This window comes from Balaenoptera acutorostrata, chromosome 16 (genome assembly GCF_949987535.1).
Source record: "Balaenoptera acutorostrata chromosome 16, mBalAcu1.1, whole genome shotgun sequence".
NCBI classification, from domain to species: Eukaryota; Metazoa; Chordata; class Mammalia; order Artiodactyla; family Balaenopteridae; genus Balaenoptera; species Balaenoptera acutorostrata.
This window is the reverse complement of record NC_080079.1, coordinates 14,150,618-14,172,041: the sequence shown is the minus strand read 5'-3', so window position 1 is coordinate 14,172,041 and position 21,424 is coordinate 14,150,618. Positions and strand designations below refer to the sequence as shown.

Here is a 21,424-nt window from a genome sequence, read left to right as displayed (position 1 = left end):
TTAGGTAGCCAGGTCTTTGGTTTGCACAGCTCTCTGGGAGTTTATACCTCGGTTAGGGACAAAAGCCACTGATACGTAAGATGACTGGAGTAATAGGGTGATATAGGATTGTGTGCTAGACTGAGGAATAGATCACTGTGTGCCTGTTATAGGAATTAAGGGGTGGGGAAGATCCCTGTGGGCTGTAGCATCTGAGAGTTTTGGCTTGGGCTTTGAAGGATGTTCAGGAATTGGATTGGCATAAAGGCAACCTCCTTTTCATTTTCCCAGTCACTGCCACGGTTTTGGCCATCCTTATTCTCACCTAGTCTCCCCCTCTATCAAGTCCATCCCGCATAGTGCTGCCAGAGCAATGTTCCTAGTCCCAAATCTGACCATCATTCTTTTGCTCAGAAGCTTCCTGTGGTTCCCGCTTGCATGCTGAGTAAGATCAAACACGCTCCAGTGTGTGACTCACAGTGCTCGCCCCGCTACCTCGGTAACAGGCTCCACTCCCCTGCCCCTCCCCCACGGCTCCTCCGCACAGGCGCACTGACTTTCCCCTACAGCGTGAAGTTTCCTAATTCCCTCCCCTTCACTTACCCTATTCCCTCTACCTGAGGTACCTGCCCTCAGTTTCTCCCTCTTGTCTGCCTGTTGAAATACTACACGACCACCAGTGTCCAGCTCAAATGCCATTTCTTCTATGCTTCTCTTACATATTAGAGAAATTCAGGGATGGGAATGATCCCTGTGGGCAACAGCAATATTATTTACTATTGCATAAAACTTATAATTGAGAGTTTGAGAATTTAATGACGTAGTGTATACAAATGTGCCCAAGGTTGTGTCTGACATTTATGAATTTATACAAGATTTAATTTATGGAATACTAAATATGCCAGGCATTGTGGTATGTGATACAGTGATAAACAAGACAAAGTCACTCCTTCAAGGTACATCCTAAGCATTTTTTTAAAAGTTAGTTCCATTCTCCTCCTAACACAATATGTGGTACACTGTAGGTGCTCATTGCTTGTTGAATTGAACTCACAAGATATAAGCTAGATCGTATTTTTCTTCTCCTGATTCTATCTAACTTCATTTAGGTACTTACTCTGTAACATACAAACCATTATCCTTCAAATGCATGGATAGCTTGAAAATTGGCTTTTGCTTTAGTTCTGCTGGCCACCACCTTGGTCCTGGCACATTGCTGATGGGCGTTAATGACCTGTTATGTAGGTTGAGGTCACTGGATTTTGAAGTGAAAGATAAGAGGCCTGGTCTGCTAAATGAAAATGAAGAGTAAATACTGTCTGGTGATAAAGGGGGTGAGGAGGGTGGGCCTTCACTCGCCCCTCTTCCTTCTCTCCCAGCTTCCGCCCCTCTGCGTAGGGACACCGTACTGAATCTTTTTACTCAGGCTCCTGAGTGGACTTTCTCCCTCAGCTTCATTCTCTTTCTTCCGTCTCTTTCTTGGATCACTTCCAAATGACTTCTGCTCTTCCACATCAATAAAATTGCTGTTACTAAGGTTCCAACACTCCTCTTTGAACATGTAGTTCTACGCATGATCTGATGGTAAGTGAAATACAGCCTCTGTGTAAGTCTTCACCATTAAAATATCCAGTGCCTTGTTGGGAGGAATGAAAATAGACACACTTAAGGTTTTTTAGGTTTGAATGCATCACAGTATTTTAGAGACCAATTGACTTCGGTATCTTGGACAGAAGGATAGGTTAGGCCCCACTGAAGAGTGACACGAGACCTTTAAATAAAGACATGTTTGCGAGTTTCTGCTGAGAGTTCAAAAAGCAAACTGCCCCACGTACCAGAGGCTAAATCCAAATCTCTGAACGTTCCCGCAGAGCTGCTAGACTAATTCCAGAACGAGGAGGACATTCAAGGAGAGGTTTAGTAGAAACTAGAGTAAATGTGAATGACCTTTTAAAGATTAATTAGATGTGGTATTGTGATTTTTGTGTTTTTTGTGTGTGTGTTGAAGGCAAACTGCTTTTCTAAACTTGCAAAGCCTCCCACCATATGCAAAGTCGTGGGGAAAAATGTGCTGGATGGACTGGGGCTTCCAACACTGCAAGTGGAAATATTCTGCACCATTCAAAATTTTCCCAAGGTAGGAGGCAGCTTAAATGTGTTCTTCACTATATCCTGGCTCCACTGAATTTATTAGCATGTATTGTCTAAATTGTGGAAAATTAACGTTTTGAAATTCAGTGTGTGCAAAATACACACACACTATTTGTAGGTAATTATGAACACAAAGCATGAATCATACAATCTTCCGTGATGGTTTATTAGGTTACGTGTACTATTGGTACAGACATGACTTGGTAACCTGAAGATGATCCAAGATGGAGAAAGGAAATGGGGCAAAATAGTTTAAAAACCTCTGACATTATTAATGTCATGAGTTCTATAAATCTGAAGATAGGGTTGTAGATTCATATATTTATATATAGATTTATAGATATATAGACCGATCTACATAAAGAAAAATTCATTTTCATAAATGAAAATAGTTATGATTAAATTTGTCTCCTTTTAGCTATTTTTTAGAGAGGTGGTGATAAAAATGAAGTTCAATGTAGGGTTTTTAGAAGGGTATTTTAACAAGGTAATAATTTTAAACGTTCCTTCAAGTTGGGTTCCATCATGTTTCAATAGCTATAAAAATATCTCAAAGAAAATTATAGATTCTCATTTTCTCTTTGAAATTGGTGATAAAATATCATGTACCTTAAAAGCTGGATACATTCAATTTCCTATTTCCTGTGAAAGGTAGGGAAAATGTAGAACATGTTTATATTGTTTTCAGAATATATGTTCTGTGGTGATCTCAACTCACTTCGAAGTCCACGAGAACGCTTTACCCGAGCTAGTTGAAGCAGAGGAATTAGAAAGGTCAGATGCCGTCAGCACTGCGGTGCGGTGGGTCAACGAAACCATCACCGAGGAGCTTCAGGGCTTAGCTCCTTCCAACCAGGCTGAGGTGGATCAGGTGCTCAGGTAAATTTCGCACTTTGAAATGTAAGTGTCCAGTATAACTATGTACCTCTTTTCTTTCCATTTCACCTGCCAATGAAATGGGTCTGTCATATCTATAGGGTACAATCAGGAAGTCAATTAAGAAGCATATGCTAAAGCAGCAAAATTTAGCATAAAATGTTGTTTTTCTTCTGAAAACCCTGTTATTAAAATTTTACTTTGTAAGGCTACATAAGGCCTTTTGGCCTCTTTTATGCATAGAGCTTTCCTAGGATTCAGTGAAAAGTTTCTCAGGAAAAGGATTAAGAATCCAGACGTCCTCCTTTCCCCCTCCCCACCTCCTCATATGCCCCCCTCATCCATGAGCCTCTCTTATCCTTTTATATACCCCAGTGGGTGATGCTTATGTTCTGACCTCCAGACACAACCAAGTCTTCCAGGTCTTGCCCATAGGTTGACTCTAAAATGTGAAAACCAAGGAACTGTTTACTAGGGCTATGTGAGCACTGTTCAATGCCTAACCAAGTGTGGGTTAGCATTACTTTTCCTTTTGTGGGGGTCCAATGCCACAACCCTCTTGGCCAAAGAAGGGTCAACTGGATTCTCTTTCTCTAAGCTTCATCACTTGCTTAATTGTGCATAACTTCGCATTTTAGTTTGCTTCAGAGTTGGATCATGACCTCATAAAAAACTTGTTTGAATAGTTTTTGGTTGTCTTACAGTTTTTGAATGCTATTCCACTTAGTCCTTTGTGTGTGTGTGTTATTTGCTAATTTTTTTTTTTAGGCAATCTTTTTTTTTTGAATTTTTGAATTTTATTTATTTTTCTATACAGCAGGTTCTTATTAGTTATCTATTTTATACATATTAGTGTATACATGTCAATCCCAATCTCCCAATTCATCACACCACCCGTCCCCCGCTACATTTCCCCCTTGGTGTCCATATGTTTGTTCTTTACATCTGTGTCTCTATTTCTGCCCTGCAAACCGGTTCATCTGTACCATTTTTCTGGGTGTTATTTGCTATTAACACATCCTTATTTTTTCCCAAGCTCTCAGTCATACCTTCTATTCTGTTACATTCCTTTTTTCCTGGAGTTTTCCCTCCCAAATCTCCCATCTTGACCGGTTCCTCTTTAGGCCTACTACAGAGATGCCATAAGACATCCCTTCATTGTTCTCCTGTTTCCTGGATCCCATATTGTCCTCTTTCTTAAATTGCTGGATTCCAACCTTTAAAAGTAAGAATGAGAAAAGGGTATTTGGGATGTAAATTTTTTGAGTTCTTACATGTGTGGAAATATCAGTACTTTCCCTTTGTGGTTTACAGTTTAGCTGAGTATGGAATTCTCATTTGAAATCAATTTCTCTCAGTACTTTAAAGGCACTGCCCCATTGGCATCTGATGCAAATCTGATTCCCATGTCTTTTTTTTTTTTTTTTTTTTTTTTTGGCTTATTATTGTTGTTTTGTCTGTGGAAGCTTTTAGCCTCTTTTTATTCCGGGGAGCTGATATTTTACATAGATGCACCTAAGCTGGATTTCCCAACAGTTTTCTTAACTGTTCATTTTAAGCACCCACCTCAAAAAAAAAAAAAAAAAGAAAGAAAAGAGAAAAGAAAGAAAGAAAAGAGAAAAGAAAGAAAGAAAAGGAAGTCCTGCACATAGTGCTATATATTTCAGTGTCTATTCTTGCCTCATTTTTACTCTGATGGTCATTTATTCAAAAAGAAAATCCAATAGCCCTTAATCAAATTATATCTTCAAATTTTACTTTAAAAAATAACAAACAGGGCTCAGATAATTTTAAAAATGAGCACCTAAAATCTTTAAACATTTATTTCCAGGCCAAAATGATTTTCAGTTCTTGAACATAGTTTTATAACAGCATCATTTTTAAGCCTTGGAAATTGAAGCTGATTTGTTCTTAGGTAGCTTAAAAAGCAGAGTTAACTATTGAAACGTTTTGGGGTCAGCACTAAAACATGACCAAAATTACGAGTGATATTTCTCAATATCTCATTGTAAAGCCATACTTTCTTACCATTAAGGACATTCTTTGAAAGTAAAGTACAAGAAGATAAGGAGAGAAAAGAATTGGAAAAGAGCCTGGAAGACTCCACAGTGCCTACACCTTCACCTCTAACACCACCACCGCCTCCTCCACCTCCAGCCAAAAAAAAAGGACAGAAGCAAGGTTGGTGGCTTATCATCCTGCAGAACCATTAGTAACAAACGTGGAGGAAGAAAGGCTGAAACTTGGACTGCCTTTCCAAGTTCAAATCTCTCTGCTGCAGACCTAGGTTGGAGTCCCACCAGGTACCATCCATCCTCCATGCCACTTCCTTGCTTAAAGCTACTGTGTGAGGTGGGCACGGTTTTCCCCCACCCCACCCTCCATTTTTATTTGTAAGATAAAAATATTTCTTACCCAGAGATGAACACTTAGTAAACAGAGTGCACTGAACAGTGGCAATGCCCAAGGCAGGGAAGGGGAGGGTGGCATGGAGACCTTTAACTGCTCCTCAAAAAGCCACTCCATATTTTAAAGATTAATGATATCCTTTGATATGGATGACCAACATTTCCTCAGTCATAGGTAATATATTAATGAAACTTATCTTTGGAAGACCTTGCTATTTTAAGACAAATAATCTTAAAGTTATCGTGGCCCTTTGTTCCATGCCTTCCAACATATGGCTAACCTCAGCTCCTCCAGTATGTTAATTCTGGAGCTGCTGCTAGAGCTGTTGTAACAGTGATTTGTGTGTCTGTCCAACTACAACGTGCTCCTGGAGGACATGAGTCATGCCTCATTCAATTTAGCACTGCCAGCGCCTAGCACAATGCCGGGAACAAACTAAACACCAGGTAAGTGTGGGTTCCATTAAATAAGAAAGCACAAGAAGCAAGGACCAAAGAGATCGTGAAGCCAAGGTCTCTTATTTCATAGATTTAGATACTGAGGCCCAGAGAGGGGAGGGGAGTTGCCCAAGGCAGAAGAATCCTGTTAGACCAATCTTCTCCTGGAGGGTGGGGATGACCACTACCGAATCATAGGTAGAGACGGCCAATAGGTGTTCATTTGGTGGTTTCTTTTGACTGATAGAACTTGGAACGTAAGAAGGGAAGAAGTAGGAGGGGAAAGTAATTTGCTAAACATTTAATATGTGCTGGGTGCTCACACATCTTATTCCACTTGTTTTACCTACCTGACTCAGGTCAGTAGCTGTGGGGAAGGAGAGGACAGGAGGAAAACTAGAGATTTATTATGGACACTGTGGTACCTGATCAGACGGGGTGGCTGAGAATATGTGAGAGTGAAAGATGGGTGAGGATTCTGGGTGGATGGTTAGATCTGGACGGAAGTCCTCATAGAAAAGGGCATCCGTTTGGGGTGGGCAAGCAAGATAAGTAGTTAGATATTCACATGAGATATTCAACACGAAGCTGGGTATGCAAGAGCGATGGTGGAACATAGGAAAACAAAGGGTTTGGAATTCAAAGACTGTCCAAATCCTCTCTCTATTCACTTTCTGTTAGGTATTGGGCAAGTCTTTGAACCTAAGCCCCTGTTTAGGTGAGATAACAATATCTGCCCCACATGACTGTTGAAGGATTTAATACTGAATGTTCTAAAATTTCTTAGGCAAAATCCATGGCTAAGGATTATTTGAGCATTAGGGAGTAGTAAGTGACATCAGACAGAAACTTCTCAGGGGTTGAAGTGGTGAATATTTTCTTGCCAGCCTCAGCTTTCAACCTTTCTTTATGCTGGGCCTTCACATCTATAAGTAAAGCATTAAAAATATATATAGTTTTATCATAGTCACACTTTCTAGAAAGCAATCTTTTATCAATACTTTTTTTCTTCAGGGAGGAAGGATACTCTTACAGAAAAACCAATTGTACCCCCAGAACCTGTTGAACCCACACTCTGTGGCAGCATGGCCATAGGAGCTGTGTCACTGGCTGTTGCCAAAACCAGTGCCGTGCTGGGCAATAATCCTCTATACTTAAATATTGCACTGCTGAAGCACCACCAGGTTAGTACCCATTACATTCCTTTACAAGGACCCATGAGTATCTCAAGATGAATGAACCATGTTTCTCATTTCCCCTTACTTTTCCCCTTTTTCAGGATCAGCCAGCAAAGCTAACTATACCTCTCCTGATGGTATCTCTGGTCAGCTGTGGGAAGGCATCACCTGGCAAGCTGAATTTAATGAAAGAAGTGATTTGTATACCCCATCCTGGATTAACAGCTAAACAAGTACCTTACATTATCTCAAACTACCTTTTCTTAAAAAACAAAAAACCTTCATCATCAATGAGTTTTTAGTGTATGTTCCTAAGGCTTATGACACCAAGGGAATAGGAATTAAATATAAAATGAGAAAAAAAAAATTTAGGAAATTAGGGAAGTGGGACGAAAACAACACCTCAAACGAAAGGGAACCAAATTTAGACCACCTTGGATCTCCAGCTCATCACAACAGTGACTCATGCTAGTGGCTGACAGAGAAGCCACAGGCGAGTGACTTTGCAGGCCTTGATAGTGCTGGAAGGATATTCTTTGGGGCAACTGAGATTTTTTAATTTACTAGTCTATGCACTATGGCTGCAACAAGAGGAAGGTGGCACTTTCATAGCAGCCCTTCTGTTAAGTAGGAACTGCAGGGCCTAGCAGATTGCCTGGCACGTAAGAGAGGTTTAGTGCATGTTTATGGAATATGGAATGAAGGAATCCTAAGTGGCATCTTTACTACTCAGAGGTTTGTTAGTGTCTCATTGTTCTTCAGTGGCATGAATGAGTCAATATGCCTTTTTAAATCTTCATGAATTATTCTACCAATTAGGCATTCGGGAGAACTAAACGTTTGTGTCCTACAGTGGATGTTTACAGGAAAAGTACAGGAAGCTCCATCCCATCTGGTAGTATATTGACTGATATTTTATCTAAGCTAGTGACAATCATTTTTTTAAATCTCAAGGTAATTTCTTTATGATAAAGAATTCTTTTTTAGGGAGAATAGTCAATACCCACTTCTATCAATTTTGGAAGACTAGGATTTATATCTGGCTCACCATCTGTCAGATCATGTTCAGATCCTGGCGCCAGGATCTTTCCTTCAGTTAATATCTGCTATTTGGGTACCAGAGCATTTGGCATGCCATTCTTCATCTGTCTCCATATGCAGATCCCACCATCATCAGAATACATTTTTCTACTTTCTAAGTGACAGTGGATTTATACTAATTCAAACATTATCATGCAGAATCCCTTGATGACCTGTGACATGTATTGCAAGAAGGTTGGTCAGGAGACCATGAAAGAGAATGAAGTTAACTTGATCCAACCAACTGAACTAATCAGTTCTGAACAATGAAGAGAGGATAATGAGGAAGAAAAACCTCTCATTCATTTTCAACCAAATAAAAATTGAGGGCTGAAGATTAACATTTAATCTTCTGATTTTGTAGACCATATGTAATTCACTGACCAGAATGCATTATCAGGGACCCTACAGATTTTCTGAGTTAGAAATAGCCGTGTGTGGTATAAGTTTTTATGTTTAAAATTCTATACTGCAGTTGTGGAAGATCATGTTTATTCTACTTACAGGGTGTGGACATGCTTCTGGAAATTCAGAAACACATTAACAAAACAATTGAAATGGTATGTAAAGAGAATCTATGGTATCTAATAACTGATGCTTATATACCTTCTAGTAACCAAATTATAGTTCATTATGCAACAGAATCAATATTGTTGTTACAGATATGACACATTCCCTCATTGGCTATGGGTCCAGTTTCTAATGGAACTTAACAATCTTGTTTTGATTTCTGAGGCAGCTGGCCCTACGCTAAGATCATCCCTTTGGATTTGCAAAGAAAGAAAGGATCTGGCCCCTAGGATTAGTGAGAGGCAGTTTGGTATAATGGTTAAGGCACAATCACTTGTGCCTGCTTAGAATCCTGGTGTTGGGCAAACAAGCACCCTTGGCTGAGCAGCCCTTGAGGGGGAAAGTCACAAAGGCAGTATGAGGGGCAGCTGTATGAGTCACCGGGTTGTCCCATCATATTCTAACTGGGGTAATGCACAATGATGTGGCAGGGCTGAGGGACCCAATCCTTGTCTTTTATTTTGGAATAATACTGCATTTATAGAGAAGTTGCAGAGATAGTGCAGAGAGTTCCCAAATACCCCTCACCCAGTTTCCCCCAAGGTTAACAGGATACATTACCATAGCATATTTGTCAAAACTAAAAAGCAACATGCTACATTACTAATAACTAAACTCCAGACTTAATTTTAATTTCACTGGTTTTTCCACTAATGTCCTTCCTCTGTTCTAGGATCCGATCCAGGACCCAATATTTATTTAGTGTGAGGCTTTTAAGCTACATGATTAGGAAGCACTAGCTCCTTCCCCAGCAGGATGGGGGCCGAGATATAATCTCAGTGCGACATAAAGGAACTTTGGCTCCAGTGCCATCTTGCCAGCACAGAATATGTGATGGGGGAGGGTGGCGGGGGCCCAAGCCCTACAGTTGATCAGAATTGCTTTAAGCACCAGCCTGGAGCCAGTTTCCGGGGTGCTTTTCAGGAGGACAACTGTTTTATGGGTGACCAGCCTGCAGAGACTCAGACTTGGACAAGTTAATCCTGATCTTGTATTTTGCTTTGCCGCTTACTAGCTGTGTGACCTTGCGCCAATTATATAACCTCTCTGCCTCAGCCTCGTCGTCTATAAAATGGGTGTGATACATTGTGAGGAGTAAACGAGCTGAATATATGCAATGTGCTCAGAGCAGGAGCGGACACAGCAGTGAACAATACACAGTGGTGGTGGTCATCAGAGCAGGTGGAAGAAGTCCAGCTTAGAATATTAGGGAATTCAGGATCTCTGAGCTCTCTGCAATCGTCCTGACTTCCAGATTTTTAATTATACAATTTTAAATATACAATTGATTTTTAATTATACAAGTAGCTCATGAATGTTCCTGTGAAAATTCAAACACTGGTAGAGCTAGTCCCCCGTCCCCCCCGTACTAACTCCGCCTCCCTGGACCCCACAGCCACTACTACCCTCAGTTCCAGTCCCATCTCTAGAGGGACTCTAGACCGCTGTTAAAAATTTAGTGTGGTCTTCTAGCCTTTCTTTTGTATTTATACACACAGACACACAGACACCACACATACAAATATAGTGTTTTGTGTTTAAAATCATATAAAATTCTGCACAAATCACTCTACAGTTTGCTTTATTTCTTTGCCCTTTTTATTTGTGTTCATCTTTTACTGATATCTAGGAATTCTTTCTACAGTGAAGGCGTCAATCCTTTCTACGTGTTATACATATTTTCCTCTATCATGTTGCCTGCCTTTTAACTGTATTTTATGCAGTCATAGGGATTTTTTTTCTTTTCAAACCTTGACATAGTAAAATGTATCAATATGTTCTATTAAGGCAGTGGTTCTTTTTTTTTTTAACATCTTTATTGGAGTATAATTGCTTTACAATGGTGTGTTAGTTTCTGCTTTATAACAAAGTGAATCAGTTATATATATACATATGTTACCATATCTCTTCCCTCTTGTGTCTCCCTCCCTCCCACCCTCCCTATCCCACCCCTCTAGGTGGTCACAAAGCACCGAGCTGATCTCCCTGTGCTATGCGGCTGCTTCCCACTAGCTATCTATTTTACATTTGGTAGTGTATATATGTCCATGCCACTCTCTCACCCTGTCACATCTTACCCCTCCCCCTCCCCATATCCTCAAGTCCATTCTCTAGTAGGTCTGTGTCTTTATTCCCATCTTGCCACTAGGTTCTTCATGACCTTTTTTTTTTTTCCTTAGATTCCATATATATGTGTTAGCATACTGTATTTGTTTTTTTCTTTCTGACTTACTTCACTCTGTATGACAGACTCTAACTCCATCCACCTCACTACAAATACCTCCATTTTGTTTCTTTTTATGGCTGAGTAATATTCCATTGTATATATGTGCCACATCTTCTTTATCCATTCATCTGTCGATGGACACTTAGGTTGCTTCCATGTCCTGGCTATTGTAAATAGAGCTGCAATGAACATTTTGGTACATGACTCTTTTTGAATTATGGTTTTCTCAGGGTATATGCCCAGTAGTGGGATTGCTGGGTCGTATGGTAGTTCTATTTTTAGTATTTTAAGGAACCTCCATACTGTTCTCCATAGTGGCTGTATCAATTTACATTCCCACCAACAGTGCAAGAGTGTTCCCTTTTCTCCACACCCTCTCCAGCATTTATTGTTTCTAGATTTTTTTTTTTTCTCAAACATCTTTATTGAAGTATAATTGCCTTACAATAGTGTGTTAGCATCTGCTTTATAACAAAGTGAATCAGTTATACATATACAATATGTTCCCATTTCTCTTCCCTCTTGCATCTCCCTCCCTCCCACCCTCCCCATCCCACCCCTCTAGGTGGTCACAAAGCACCGAGCTGATCTCCCTGTGCTATGCGGCTGCTTCCCACTAGCTATCTATTTTACATTTGGTAGTGTATATATGTCCATGACACTCTCTTACCCTGTCACATCTCACCCCACCCCCTCCCCATATCCTCAAGTCCATTCTCTAGTAGGTCTGTGTCTTTATTCCTGTCTTGCCACTAGGTTCTTCATGGCCTTTTTTTTTTTTTTTCCCTTAGATTCCATATATATGTGTTAGCATACTGTATTTGTTTTTCTCTTTCTGACTTACTTCACTCTGTATGACAGACTCTAACTCCATCCACCTCATTACAAATACCTCCATTTCATTTCTTTTTATGGCTGAGTAATATTCCATTGTATATATGTGCCACATCTTCTTTATCCATTCATCTGTCGATGGACACTTAGGTTGCTTCCATGTCCTGGCTATTGTAAATAGAGCTGCAATGAACATTTTGGTACATGACTCTTTTTGACCTATGGTTTTCTCAGGGTATATGCCCAGTACTGGGATTGCTGGGTCGTATGGTAGTTCTATTTGTAGTTTTTTAAGGAACCTCCATACTGTTCTCCATAGTGGCTGTATCAATTTACATTCCCACCAACAGTGCAAGAGTGTTCCCTTTCCTCCACACCCTCTCCAGCATTTACTGTTTCTAGATTTTTTGATGATGGCCATTCTGACCAGTGTGAGATGATATCTCATTGTAGTTTTGATTTGCATTTCTCTAATGATTAATGATGTTGAGCATTCTTTCATGTGTCTGTTGGCAATCTGTATGTCTTCTTTGGAGAAATGTCTATTTAGGTCTTCTGCCCATTTTTGGATTGGGTTGTTTGTTTTTTTGTTATTGAGCTGCATGAGCTGCTTGTAAATCTTGGAGATTAATCCTTTGTCAGTTGCTTCATTTGCAAATATTTTCTCCCATTCTGAGGGTTGTCTTTTGGTCTTGTTTATGGTTTCCTTTGCTGTGCAAAAGCTTTTAAGTTTCATTAGGTCCCATTTGTTTATTTGTGTTTTTATTTCCATTTCTCTAGGAGTTGGGTCAAAAAGAATCTTGCTGTGATTTATGTCATAGAGTGTTCTGCCTATGCTTTCCTCTAAGAGTTTGATAGTGTCTGGCCTTACATTTAGGTCTTTAATCCATTTTGAGTTTATTTTTGTGTATGGTGTTAGGGATTGTTCTAATTTCATACTTTTCCATGTAGCTGTCCAGTTTTCCCAGCACCATTTACTGAAGAGGCTGTCTTTTCTCCACTGTATATGCTTGCCTCCTTTATCAAAGATAAGGTGACCATATGTGCGTGGGTTTATCTCTGGGCTTTCTGTCCTGTTCCATTGATCTATGTTTCTGTTTTTGTGCCAGTACCAAACTGTCTTGATTACTGTAGATTTGTAATATAGTCTGAAGTCAGGGAGCCTGATTCCTCCAGCTCCATTTTTCGTTCTCAAGATTGCTTTGGCTATTCGGGGTCTTTTGTGTTTCCATATAAATTGTGAAATTTTTTGTTCTAGTTCTGTGAAAAATGCCTGTGGTAGTTTGATAGGGATTGCATTGAATCTGTAGATTGCTTTGGGTAGTATAGTCATTTTCACAATGTTGATTCTTCCAATCCGAGAACATGGTATATCTCTCCATCTATTTGTATCATCTTTAATTTCTTTCATCAGTGTCTTATAATTTTCTGCATACAGGTCTTTTGTCTCCTTAGGTAGGTTTATTCCTAGATATTTTATTCTTTTTGTTGCAGTGGTAAACGGGAGTGTTTTCTTAATTTCACTTTCAGATTTTTCATCATTAGTGTATAGGAATGCAAAAGATTTCTGGGCATTAAATTTGTATCCTGCTACTTTACCAAATTCTTTGATTAGCTGAAGTAGTTTTCTGGTAGCATCTTTAGGATTCTCTATGTATAGTATCATGTCATCAAGGCAATGGTTCTTAATGGGGAGTGCTTTTGCCAAGGGACGATGCCCAGAGACGTTGTGGGTTGTCCCAGCTTGGAGGGTGGGGCTCTCCTGGCATCTAGAAAGCTGAGATCAGGGATGCTGCTACACATTCCTACAAAGTATGAGGCAGCCCTCCATAGCAAAGGATTATCCAGACAAAGTGTCAAGAGTGCCAAGGCTGAAAAAGCTCTGCTTTAAGGCTTTTGCTCTTGGCTCAGCCCTGGGCCCAGAGGGTTCAGCAGTCCCACATGCCCCTGAGGTACCAGCTTCTTCTGAGTCCCCTTGCCTGACTCTTCTGCAAGAGCAAAGGATGTCCCCTTGCTCTGCACTCGACGTCACACCCCCTTCCTCCCTGGTTGTTAGCTGCATCGCCCGTGTCTGCCTCACTAGACCGTGGCCCCCAAGGCGGTGCCTGTGTGTCTCGTTCACCACGGTACCTCTCCTGCCTGGCACGTCGCTTTGCTTCCTGTGTTATTTTTACCAGGGGTAGAAACTTCAGCTGACTCCACAGTGAAAAGATGCAGGAGAACTTCTGTATTTGCATGTACTGGAGTGTGTGTGAACCACGTTGATTCTTGACAAAATAATGCCCCAGCTTATACAGCCAATGAATGCCGGGCATTAAAGTGCATCCTTCAACAGGTTAAATCCTAGTTACAGTATGCCATCAATACCCCAAACCGTGGAAGCTTCTCTTTGGTAATTATCTTTGCTTTTAATGTCAGATGACATTACACACACCAGATTCACCAGACTTAATGACCATGGGCTGCTTCCAAAAGTCAAAGCCATCCTGCCAGAGAAGGTGTTTGTACTGTGAGAATATTTGAAACAATATGTTGGGCCTTTAAAAGCAAATGCCACAGCGTGGTTATTCCTTAAGGACAAGGAGGGGGCTTAACATCCTCCTGTAAAAAAAAGAGTTCCTGCACACAACAGGAGTCAGGACATGATGAGTGAATAATTACTTATATAAGTGGAAATGCATGAACATGTATATGCATGCCTCATACATGTGATTGGAGGCAGAATGTAAGGATGAACTAAAGGGAACATGTGCCTGATTTTGAGAAACAGTTTGAGGTTTATGAAATTAAAGAGTGGCTGGCATCATCCCTGTGTGTGTGTGTGTGTGTGTGTGTGTGTGTGTGTGTGTGTGTGTGTGTGACTTGCAGTGTGACTGGCTCAACCCCAGAGCAGTGGGCAGGCCAGAGGACCTGAAGCTCTGCTTGCTGCCACACACGTGTCTGAAAATCCCGAGTGATATGTCTTTATCTTCTGTCTCACAGTCCCCTCCTCCAAAACCAGAGACAAAAAAAGGTCATAATGGTGGAGGCAAAAGAGGTCAAGTAAGTAAATGTATTTGTTTACCATGCTTCTGTATTACAGTTCATTTCTATGTTCCCTGCCCCTTTCCCTCTCCCATAGTCATTTTGCTCCAGGACTGGGCCTAACACAAATGGAAATCACACGGTGATACTGCTTCAAGGGGACTAAACCAGGCAACCCCCAGAGCTGGAATATCATTCTGCCCCCGCCTCTCTGGCAACAGGCTGCCAGGCCATCATGCTTGCAGTTGTCTGGCCAAGTGAAATCTCAGAGGGCTTGGAGAGGCTCTTATGACTAATAGGATTACATGGGAAACCCTCTAGGTGAAGTGCTGGGGAAGATGAATCTCTCTGAATACTAGCTCAAAGGCATATAGGATGTTTTGGCTTTTAGTTTTCATACTACCAAAGAAAGAAAGAAAAGGCACAAAAAGATAGCAATTCCTTCATCTGGTCCCCCAAAAGCACTGAGGCACCATTTCAGATGGACCATTGCCAGAGCTCGGATTTTGCCAGGAGGGTCAGGCAAACAAGCCTGGTGAAAATGGGCTGCAGAGCCTCAGGAGACCAGCTGAACTTGATCAGTCCATCACTTTGGTGACTGTGGGCGCTCTGATAGATACGCCTATTATATGCCTGACTTTCAGCAATATAGTTAGGACAACCAACGAGAACCCCGAAGATAATGCAAATGGATGAGGGTTGCTCACATGTGTGATATTTGCTCTGATAACCCTGCAATCACTACCTGGATGTCAGGGACTTCAGGGTCTGTTGAAGTCATCAGCAAGAAGGACTAGGAAAGGAAGGAGAGGACTTGGTGGAGATAAAAAATTAAGTTCCTCCTTAAACTTGGGAGAGAGAAGAGAAATGTGTGAACAGATACAGCAGTAAGTAAAATCCTTGACAGGTGTGTATACTAGAATTGGACCTTCCAAGAGAGGCAGGGGCTGGTGAACAAGTAGCAAATCTCAGCTCTGTTCCCTTCATTCCAGCAGGTTGTCTGATGTATTCTGAGAAACTTAGACCAAGATCAGCCCTTCCTGAGATCAGCTTTACTACTTCCCCCGCGCCCCCGCCCCCACCATTAGAAACAGGATAGATAGTAGATTCTAGAGAGACAGCCACACCAGAACTGGAGGCATGGACTCTAGCTCAACCACCTGGATTAAAATCTGTTCCAGGTTACTCAACTGTCTCTTAAATAGGGATCATAGTGGTACCTGCTTCATGGGATTGATGTAAGGAGTAAATGTATTTACTTTATGTAAAGTGTTTAGAATGGTACCTGGCATTTAGTAAGCACCAAATAAGTGATGCCTTCATAGTTTTGAAGACTCCGTAATGAAACTCCTTAACTGACACACAAAAATTTCCCCAACTATTCCTTTGCCAAATAAAAGGTTCCTCTCACTGACATTAAAAATGTTGTCTGGTTCTTATAATTAACTAGTACTACCATCAGTAAAAATGGGATATTTATACCTACTTTCATGTTTGCTCTTGAGACTGGTACACACACACACACACACACCCCTTAGTGATACTGCTTCAACTTAGGTTAAAATTGCATAGTGACAACTTATGATGAAGGCACATCAAGGCTGACCTTGCAATCGAAGCATATGGCTGCCTTTCCCCTGAGGTCGTTTGGGTCCTCAAGTCTTCTTCCACTGCAATGCAACCTCAGTGCTGCATCCTTTTAGCTGAAGTCTTCAATCCCTTTTAAAATAAAACCTTTCCTGAAGGAGAGTTAGATTTTTAAGTTTTAACAGTTATAGTCTTCTAAAGGAAAATGGAACATAGGAAAGAGCAGGTTTGGAGGAAGAAGGCCGTTAGGGACAGGCAGGACAGACGTTTACAGGGACAGCCTGTAGAGTCACCAACCTGGTGGTTATAGCTCAGGTGAGCCCGTGTACAATGATAGAGCCAATAAAGAGATAATAACATGGGCAACTAAAGAGAGCAAAGTGTGTTCCTAGGTCAAACTTGAAAACCATGGGAGTAAGAAAATTATTCCCAGATACTGCAGGACAATCATCTGCCCGAAAATATGCAGAGATGAGTGGGAACTAGGGGCAGGATTAATCGAGAATCAGAGGACCTCGTGTTTGGAGAGCTGTGTCTGGTTACAAACTGCCAACCACTGGAAGCCCCAAGAACCTTAATGTGCTATATTTACGTGCATGATTTTCTTGATCCTGAAGCAGCAGATCACTGGCAAGATGTCCCATCTTGGCTGTTTAACCATTAATTATGACACCATAGAGCAGCCACTGCTCCTAATACAAGGAATCTGTGCGAACCTGGGGCTAGAAATGGGAACGAATCTCCATCTAGCCATCAACTGTGCTGCACATGAACTGATGGACTATGTAAGTTTCCACTCCAGAACATTTACTTTTTGTTGTGGTCTCCTTGTTTTTAAATTAGAACTCAAAAGAAGAGCCTATCTGTACGTATTTCCAAAGAAATCCTATTTTTTAAGTTAGCATCATGGGAGGGGTCCAAATATACTGGAGTTGAGAAAGGCAAGTTAGCTAATGACCAGACAATAACATAACCATATAACTTTAAAAATTAACAGAAATGTCACAATAATTATATATAGAAATTCTGTAATAAAAATGACTAAAATGGATTGCTTACATTGAAATCATGAGAACTACTGAAAAATAATTTAACAAACTGGCATGTTCTGCGGAGTACATTCATTTGATTGGTGAATGCTGAATTGGTCAAGCATAAAAAGTGGGTCAGTTGTAAATATGACTTGATAAGCCCTTCGAGACATGTGGTTCTGCGAGTTTCTGCTGGTGATTCACTTTTTTTTTTTGAATTTTATTTTTATTTTTATACAACAGGTTCTTATCAGTTACCTATTTTGTACATATTAGTGTATACATGTCAATCCCAATCTCCTAATTCATCACACCACCCCCCCCCCGCCACTTTCCCCCCTTGGTGTCCATACGTTTGTTCTCTACATCTGTGTCTCTATTTCTGCCTTGCAAACTGGTTCATCTGTACCATTTTTCTAGATTCGACATATATGTGTTAATATACGATATTTGTTTTTCTCTTTCTGACTTACTTCATTCTGTATGACAGTCTCTAGCTCCATCCACGTCTCTACAAATGACCCAATTTCATTGCTTTTTATGGCTGAGTAATATTCCATTGTACGTATGTACCACATCTTCTTTATCCATTCCTCTGTCGATGGGCATTTAGGTTGCTTCCATGTCCTGACTATTGTAAATAGTGCTGCAGTGAACATTGGGGTGCATGTGTCTTTTTGAATTATGGTTTTCTCTGGGTATATGCCCAGTAGTGGGATTGCTGGGTCATATGGTAATTCTATTTTTAGTTTTTTAAGGAACCTCCATACTGTTCTCCATAGTGGCTGTATCAATTTACATTCCCACCAACAGTGCAAGAGGGTTCCCTTTTCTCCACACCCTCTCCAGCATTTGTTGTTTGTAGATTTTCTGATGACGCCCATTCTAACTGGTGTGAGGTGATACCTCATTGTAGTTTTGATTTACATTTCTCTAATAATTAGTGATGTTGAGCAGCTTTTCATGTGCTTCTTGGCCATCTGTAGGTCTTCTTTGGAGAAATGTCTATTTAGGTCTTCTGCCCATTTTTGGATTGGATTGTTTGTTTTTTTAATATTGAGCTGCATGAGCTGTTTATATATTTTGGAGATTAATCCTTTGTCTGTTGATTTGTTTGCAAATATTTTCTCCCATTCTGAGTGTTGTCTTTTTGTCATGTTTGTAGTTGCCTTTGCTTTGCAAAAGTTTTTAAGTTTCATTAGGTCCAATTTGTTTATTTTTGTTTTTATTTCCATTACTCTAGGAGGTGGATCAGAGAAGATCTTGCTGTGATTCATGTCAAAGAGTGTTCTTCCTATGTTTTCCTCTAAGAGTTTTATAGTGTCCAGTCTTACATTTAGGTCTCTAATCCATTTTGAGTTATTTTTGCTAATGATGTTAAGGAGTGTTCTAATTTCATTCTTTTACATGTAGCTGTCCAGTTTCCCCAGCACCACTTATTGAAGAGACTGTCTTTTCTCCATTGTATATCCTTGCCTCCTTTGTCATAGATTAGTTGACCATAGGTGTGTGGGTTTATCTCTGGGCTTTCTATCCTGTTCCATTGATCTCTATTTCTGTTTTTGTGCCAGTACCATGCTGTCTTGATTACTGTAGCTTTGTAGTATAGTCTGAAGTCAGGGAGTCTGATTCCTCCAGCTCCGTTTTTTTCCCCTCAAGACCACTTTGGCTATTCAGGCTCTTTTGTGTCTCCATACAGATTTTAAGATTTTTTTGTTCTAGTTCTGTAAAAAAAAATGACATTAGTAATTTGATAGGGATTGCATTGAATCTGTAGATTGCTTTGGGTAGTATAGTCATTTTCACAATATTGATTCTTCCAATCCAAGAACATGGTATATCTCTCCATCTGTTGGAATCATCTTTTAATTTCTTTCATCAGTGTCTTATAGTTTTCTGCATACAGGTCTTTTGTCTCCCTAAGTAGGTTTATTCCTAGGTATTTTATTCTTTTTGTTGCAGTGGTAAATGGGAGTGTTTCCTTAATTTCTCTTTCTGATTTTTGTTGTTAGTGTATAGGAATGCAAGAGATTTCTGTGCATTAATTTTGTATCCTGCAACTTTACCAAATTCATTGATTAGCTCTAGTAGTTTTCTGGTGGCCTCTTTACGATTCTCTATGTACAGTATCATGTCATCTGCAAACAGTGACAGTTTTACTTCTTCTTCTCCAATTTGTATTCCTTTTATTTCTTTTTCTTCTCTGATTGCCATGACTAGGACTTCCAAAGCTATGTTGAATAATAGTGGCTAGAGTGGACATCCTTGTCTTGTTCCTGATCTTAGAGGAAATGCTTTCAGTTTTTCACCATTGAGAATGATGTTTGCTGTGGGTTTGTCGTATATGGCCTTTATTATGTTGAGGTAGGTTCCCTCTATGCCCACTTTCTGGAGAGTTTTTATCATAAATGGGTGTTGAATTTTGTCAAAAGCTTTTTCTGCATCTATTGAGATGATCATATGGTTTTTATTCTTCAATTTGTTAATATGGTGTATCACATTGATGGATTTGCATATATTGAAGAATCCTTGCATCCCTGGGATAAATCCCACTTGATCGTGGTGTATGATCCTTTTAATGTGTTGTTGGATTCTGCTTGCTAGTATTTTGTTGAGGATTTTTGCACCTATATTCATGAGTGATATTGGTCTGTAATTTTCTTTTTTTGTAGTATCTCTGTCTGGTTTTGGTATCGGGGTGATGGTGGCCTCATAAATCAGTTTGGGAGTGTTCCTTGCTCTGCAATTTTTTGGAAGAGTTTGAGAAGGATGGGTGTTAGCTCTTCTCTAAATGTTTGGTAGAATTCACCTATGAAGCCATCTGGTCCTGGAGTTTTGTTTGTTGGAAGATTTTTAATCACAGTTTCAATTTCATTACTTGTGATTGGTCTGTTCATATTTTGTATTTCTTCCTGGTTCAGTCTTGAAAGGTTATACCTTTCAAAGAATTCGTCCATTTCTTCCAGGTTGTCCATTTTATTGGCATAGAGTTGCTTGCAGTAGTCTCTTAGGATGCTTTGTATTTCTGCGGTGTCTGTTGTAACTTCTCCATTTTCACTTCTAATTTTATTGATTTGAGTCCTCTCCCTCTTTTTTCTTGATGAGTCTGGCTAATGGTTTATCAATTTTGTTTATCTTCTTAAAGAACCAGCTTTTAGTTTTATTGATCTTTGCTATTGTTTTCTTTGTTTCTATTTCATTACTTCTGCTCTGATCTTTATGATTTCTTTCCTTCTGGTAACTTTGGGTTTTGTTTGTTCTTCTTTCTCTAGTTCCTTTAGGTGTAAGGTTAGATTGTTCATTTGAGATTTTTCTTGTTTCTTGAGGTAGGCTTGTATAGCTATAAACTTCCCTCTTAGAACTGCTTTTGCTGCATCCCATAGGTTTTGGATCATCGTGTTTTCATTGTCATTTGTCTCTAGGTATTTTTTGATTTCCTCTTTGATTTCTTCACTGATCTCTTTGTTATTTAGTAACGTACTGTTTAGCCTCCATGTGTTTGTGTTTTTTACATTTTTTTCCCTGTAATTGATTTCTAATCTCATAGCATTGTGGTCAGAAAAGATGCTTGATATGATTTTAGTTTTCTTAAATTTACTGATGCTTGTGACCCAAGATGTGATCTATCCTGGAGAATGTTCTGTGTGCACTTGAGAAGAAAGTGTTATCTGCTTTTTTTGGATGGACTGTCCTAAAAATATCAATGAAATCTATCTGGTCTGTTGTGTCATTTAAAGCTTCTGTTTCCTTATTTATTTTCTGTTTGGATGATCTGTCCATTGGTGTAAGTGAGGTGTTAAAGTCCCCCACAATTATTGTGTTTCTGTCGATTTCCTCTTTTATAGCTGTTAGCAGTTGCCTTATGTACTGAGGTGCTCCTATGTTGGGTGCATATATATTTATAATTGTTATATCTTCTTCTTGGATTGATCCCTTGATCGTTATGTAGTGTCCTTCGTTGTCTCTTGTAACATTCTTTATTTTAAAGTCTATTTTATCTGATATGAGTATTGCTGCTCCAGCTTTCTGTTGATTTCCATT

The 21,424-nt window shown here is 39.9% G+C and overlaps 1 protein-coding gene across 7 annotated transcripts in view; it reads left to right on the top strand.

Moving 5' to 3' along the window:
- Positions 1–21,424, top strand: part of ENO4 (enolase 4) — a 34,370-nt gene that overhangs the window by 1,762 nt on the left and 11,184 nt on the right. For 2 of the 7 annotated variants that reach the window (XM_007173156.3, XM_007173153.2), the window contains exons 2-9: positions 1,988–2,116; positions 2,819–3,009; positions 5,042–5,187; positions 6,867–7,036; positions 7,132–7,263; positions 8,617–8,670; positions 14,724–14,783; positions 16,970–17,137. In XM_007173156.3, coding sequence (XP_007173218.1) covers positions 1,988–2,116; positions 2,819–3,009; positions 5,042–5,187; positions 6,867–7,036; positions 7,132–7,263; positions 8,617–8,670; positions 14,724–14,783; positions 16,970–17,137 — 1,050 coding nt within the window. The remainder of the gene's footprint in view (positions 1–1,987; positions 2,117–2,818; positions 3,010–5,041; positions 5,188–6,866; positions 7,037–7,131; positions 7,264–8,616; positions 8,671–14,723; positions 14,784–16,969; positions 17,138–21,424) is intronic. The other 5 variants (XM_057530767.1, XM_007173158.2, XM_007173159.2 and 2 more) reach the window with 3 other exon arrangements.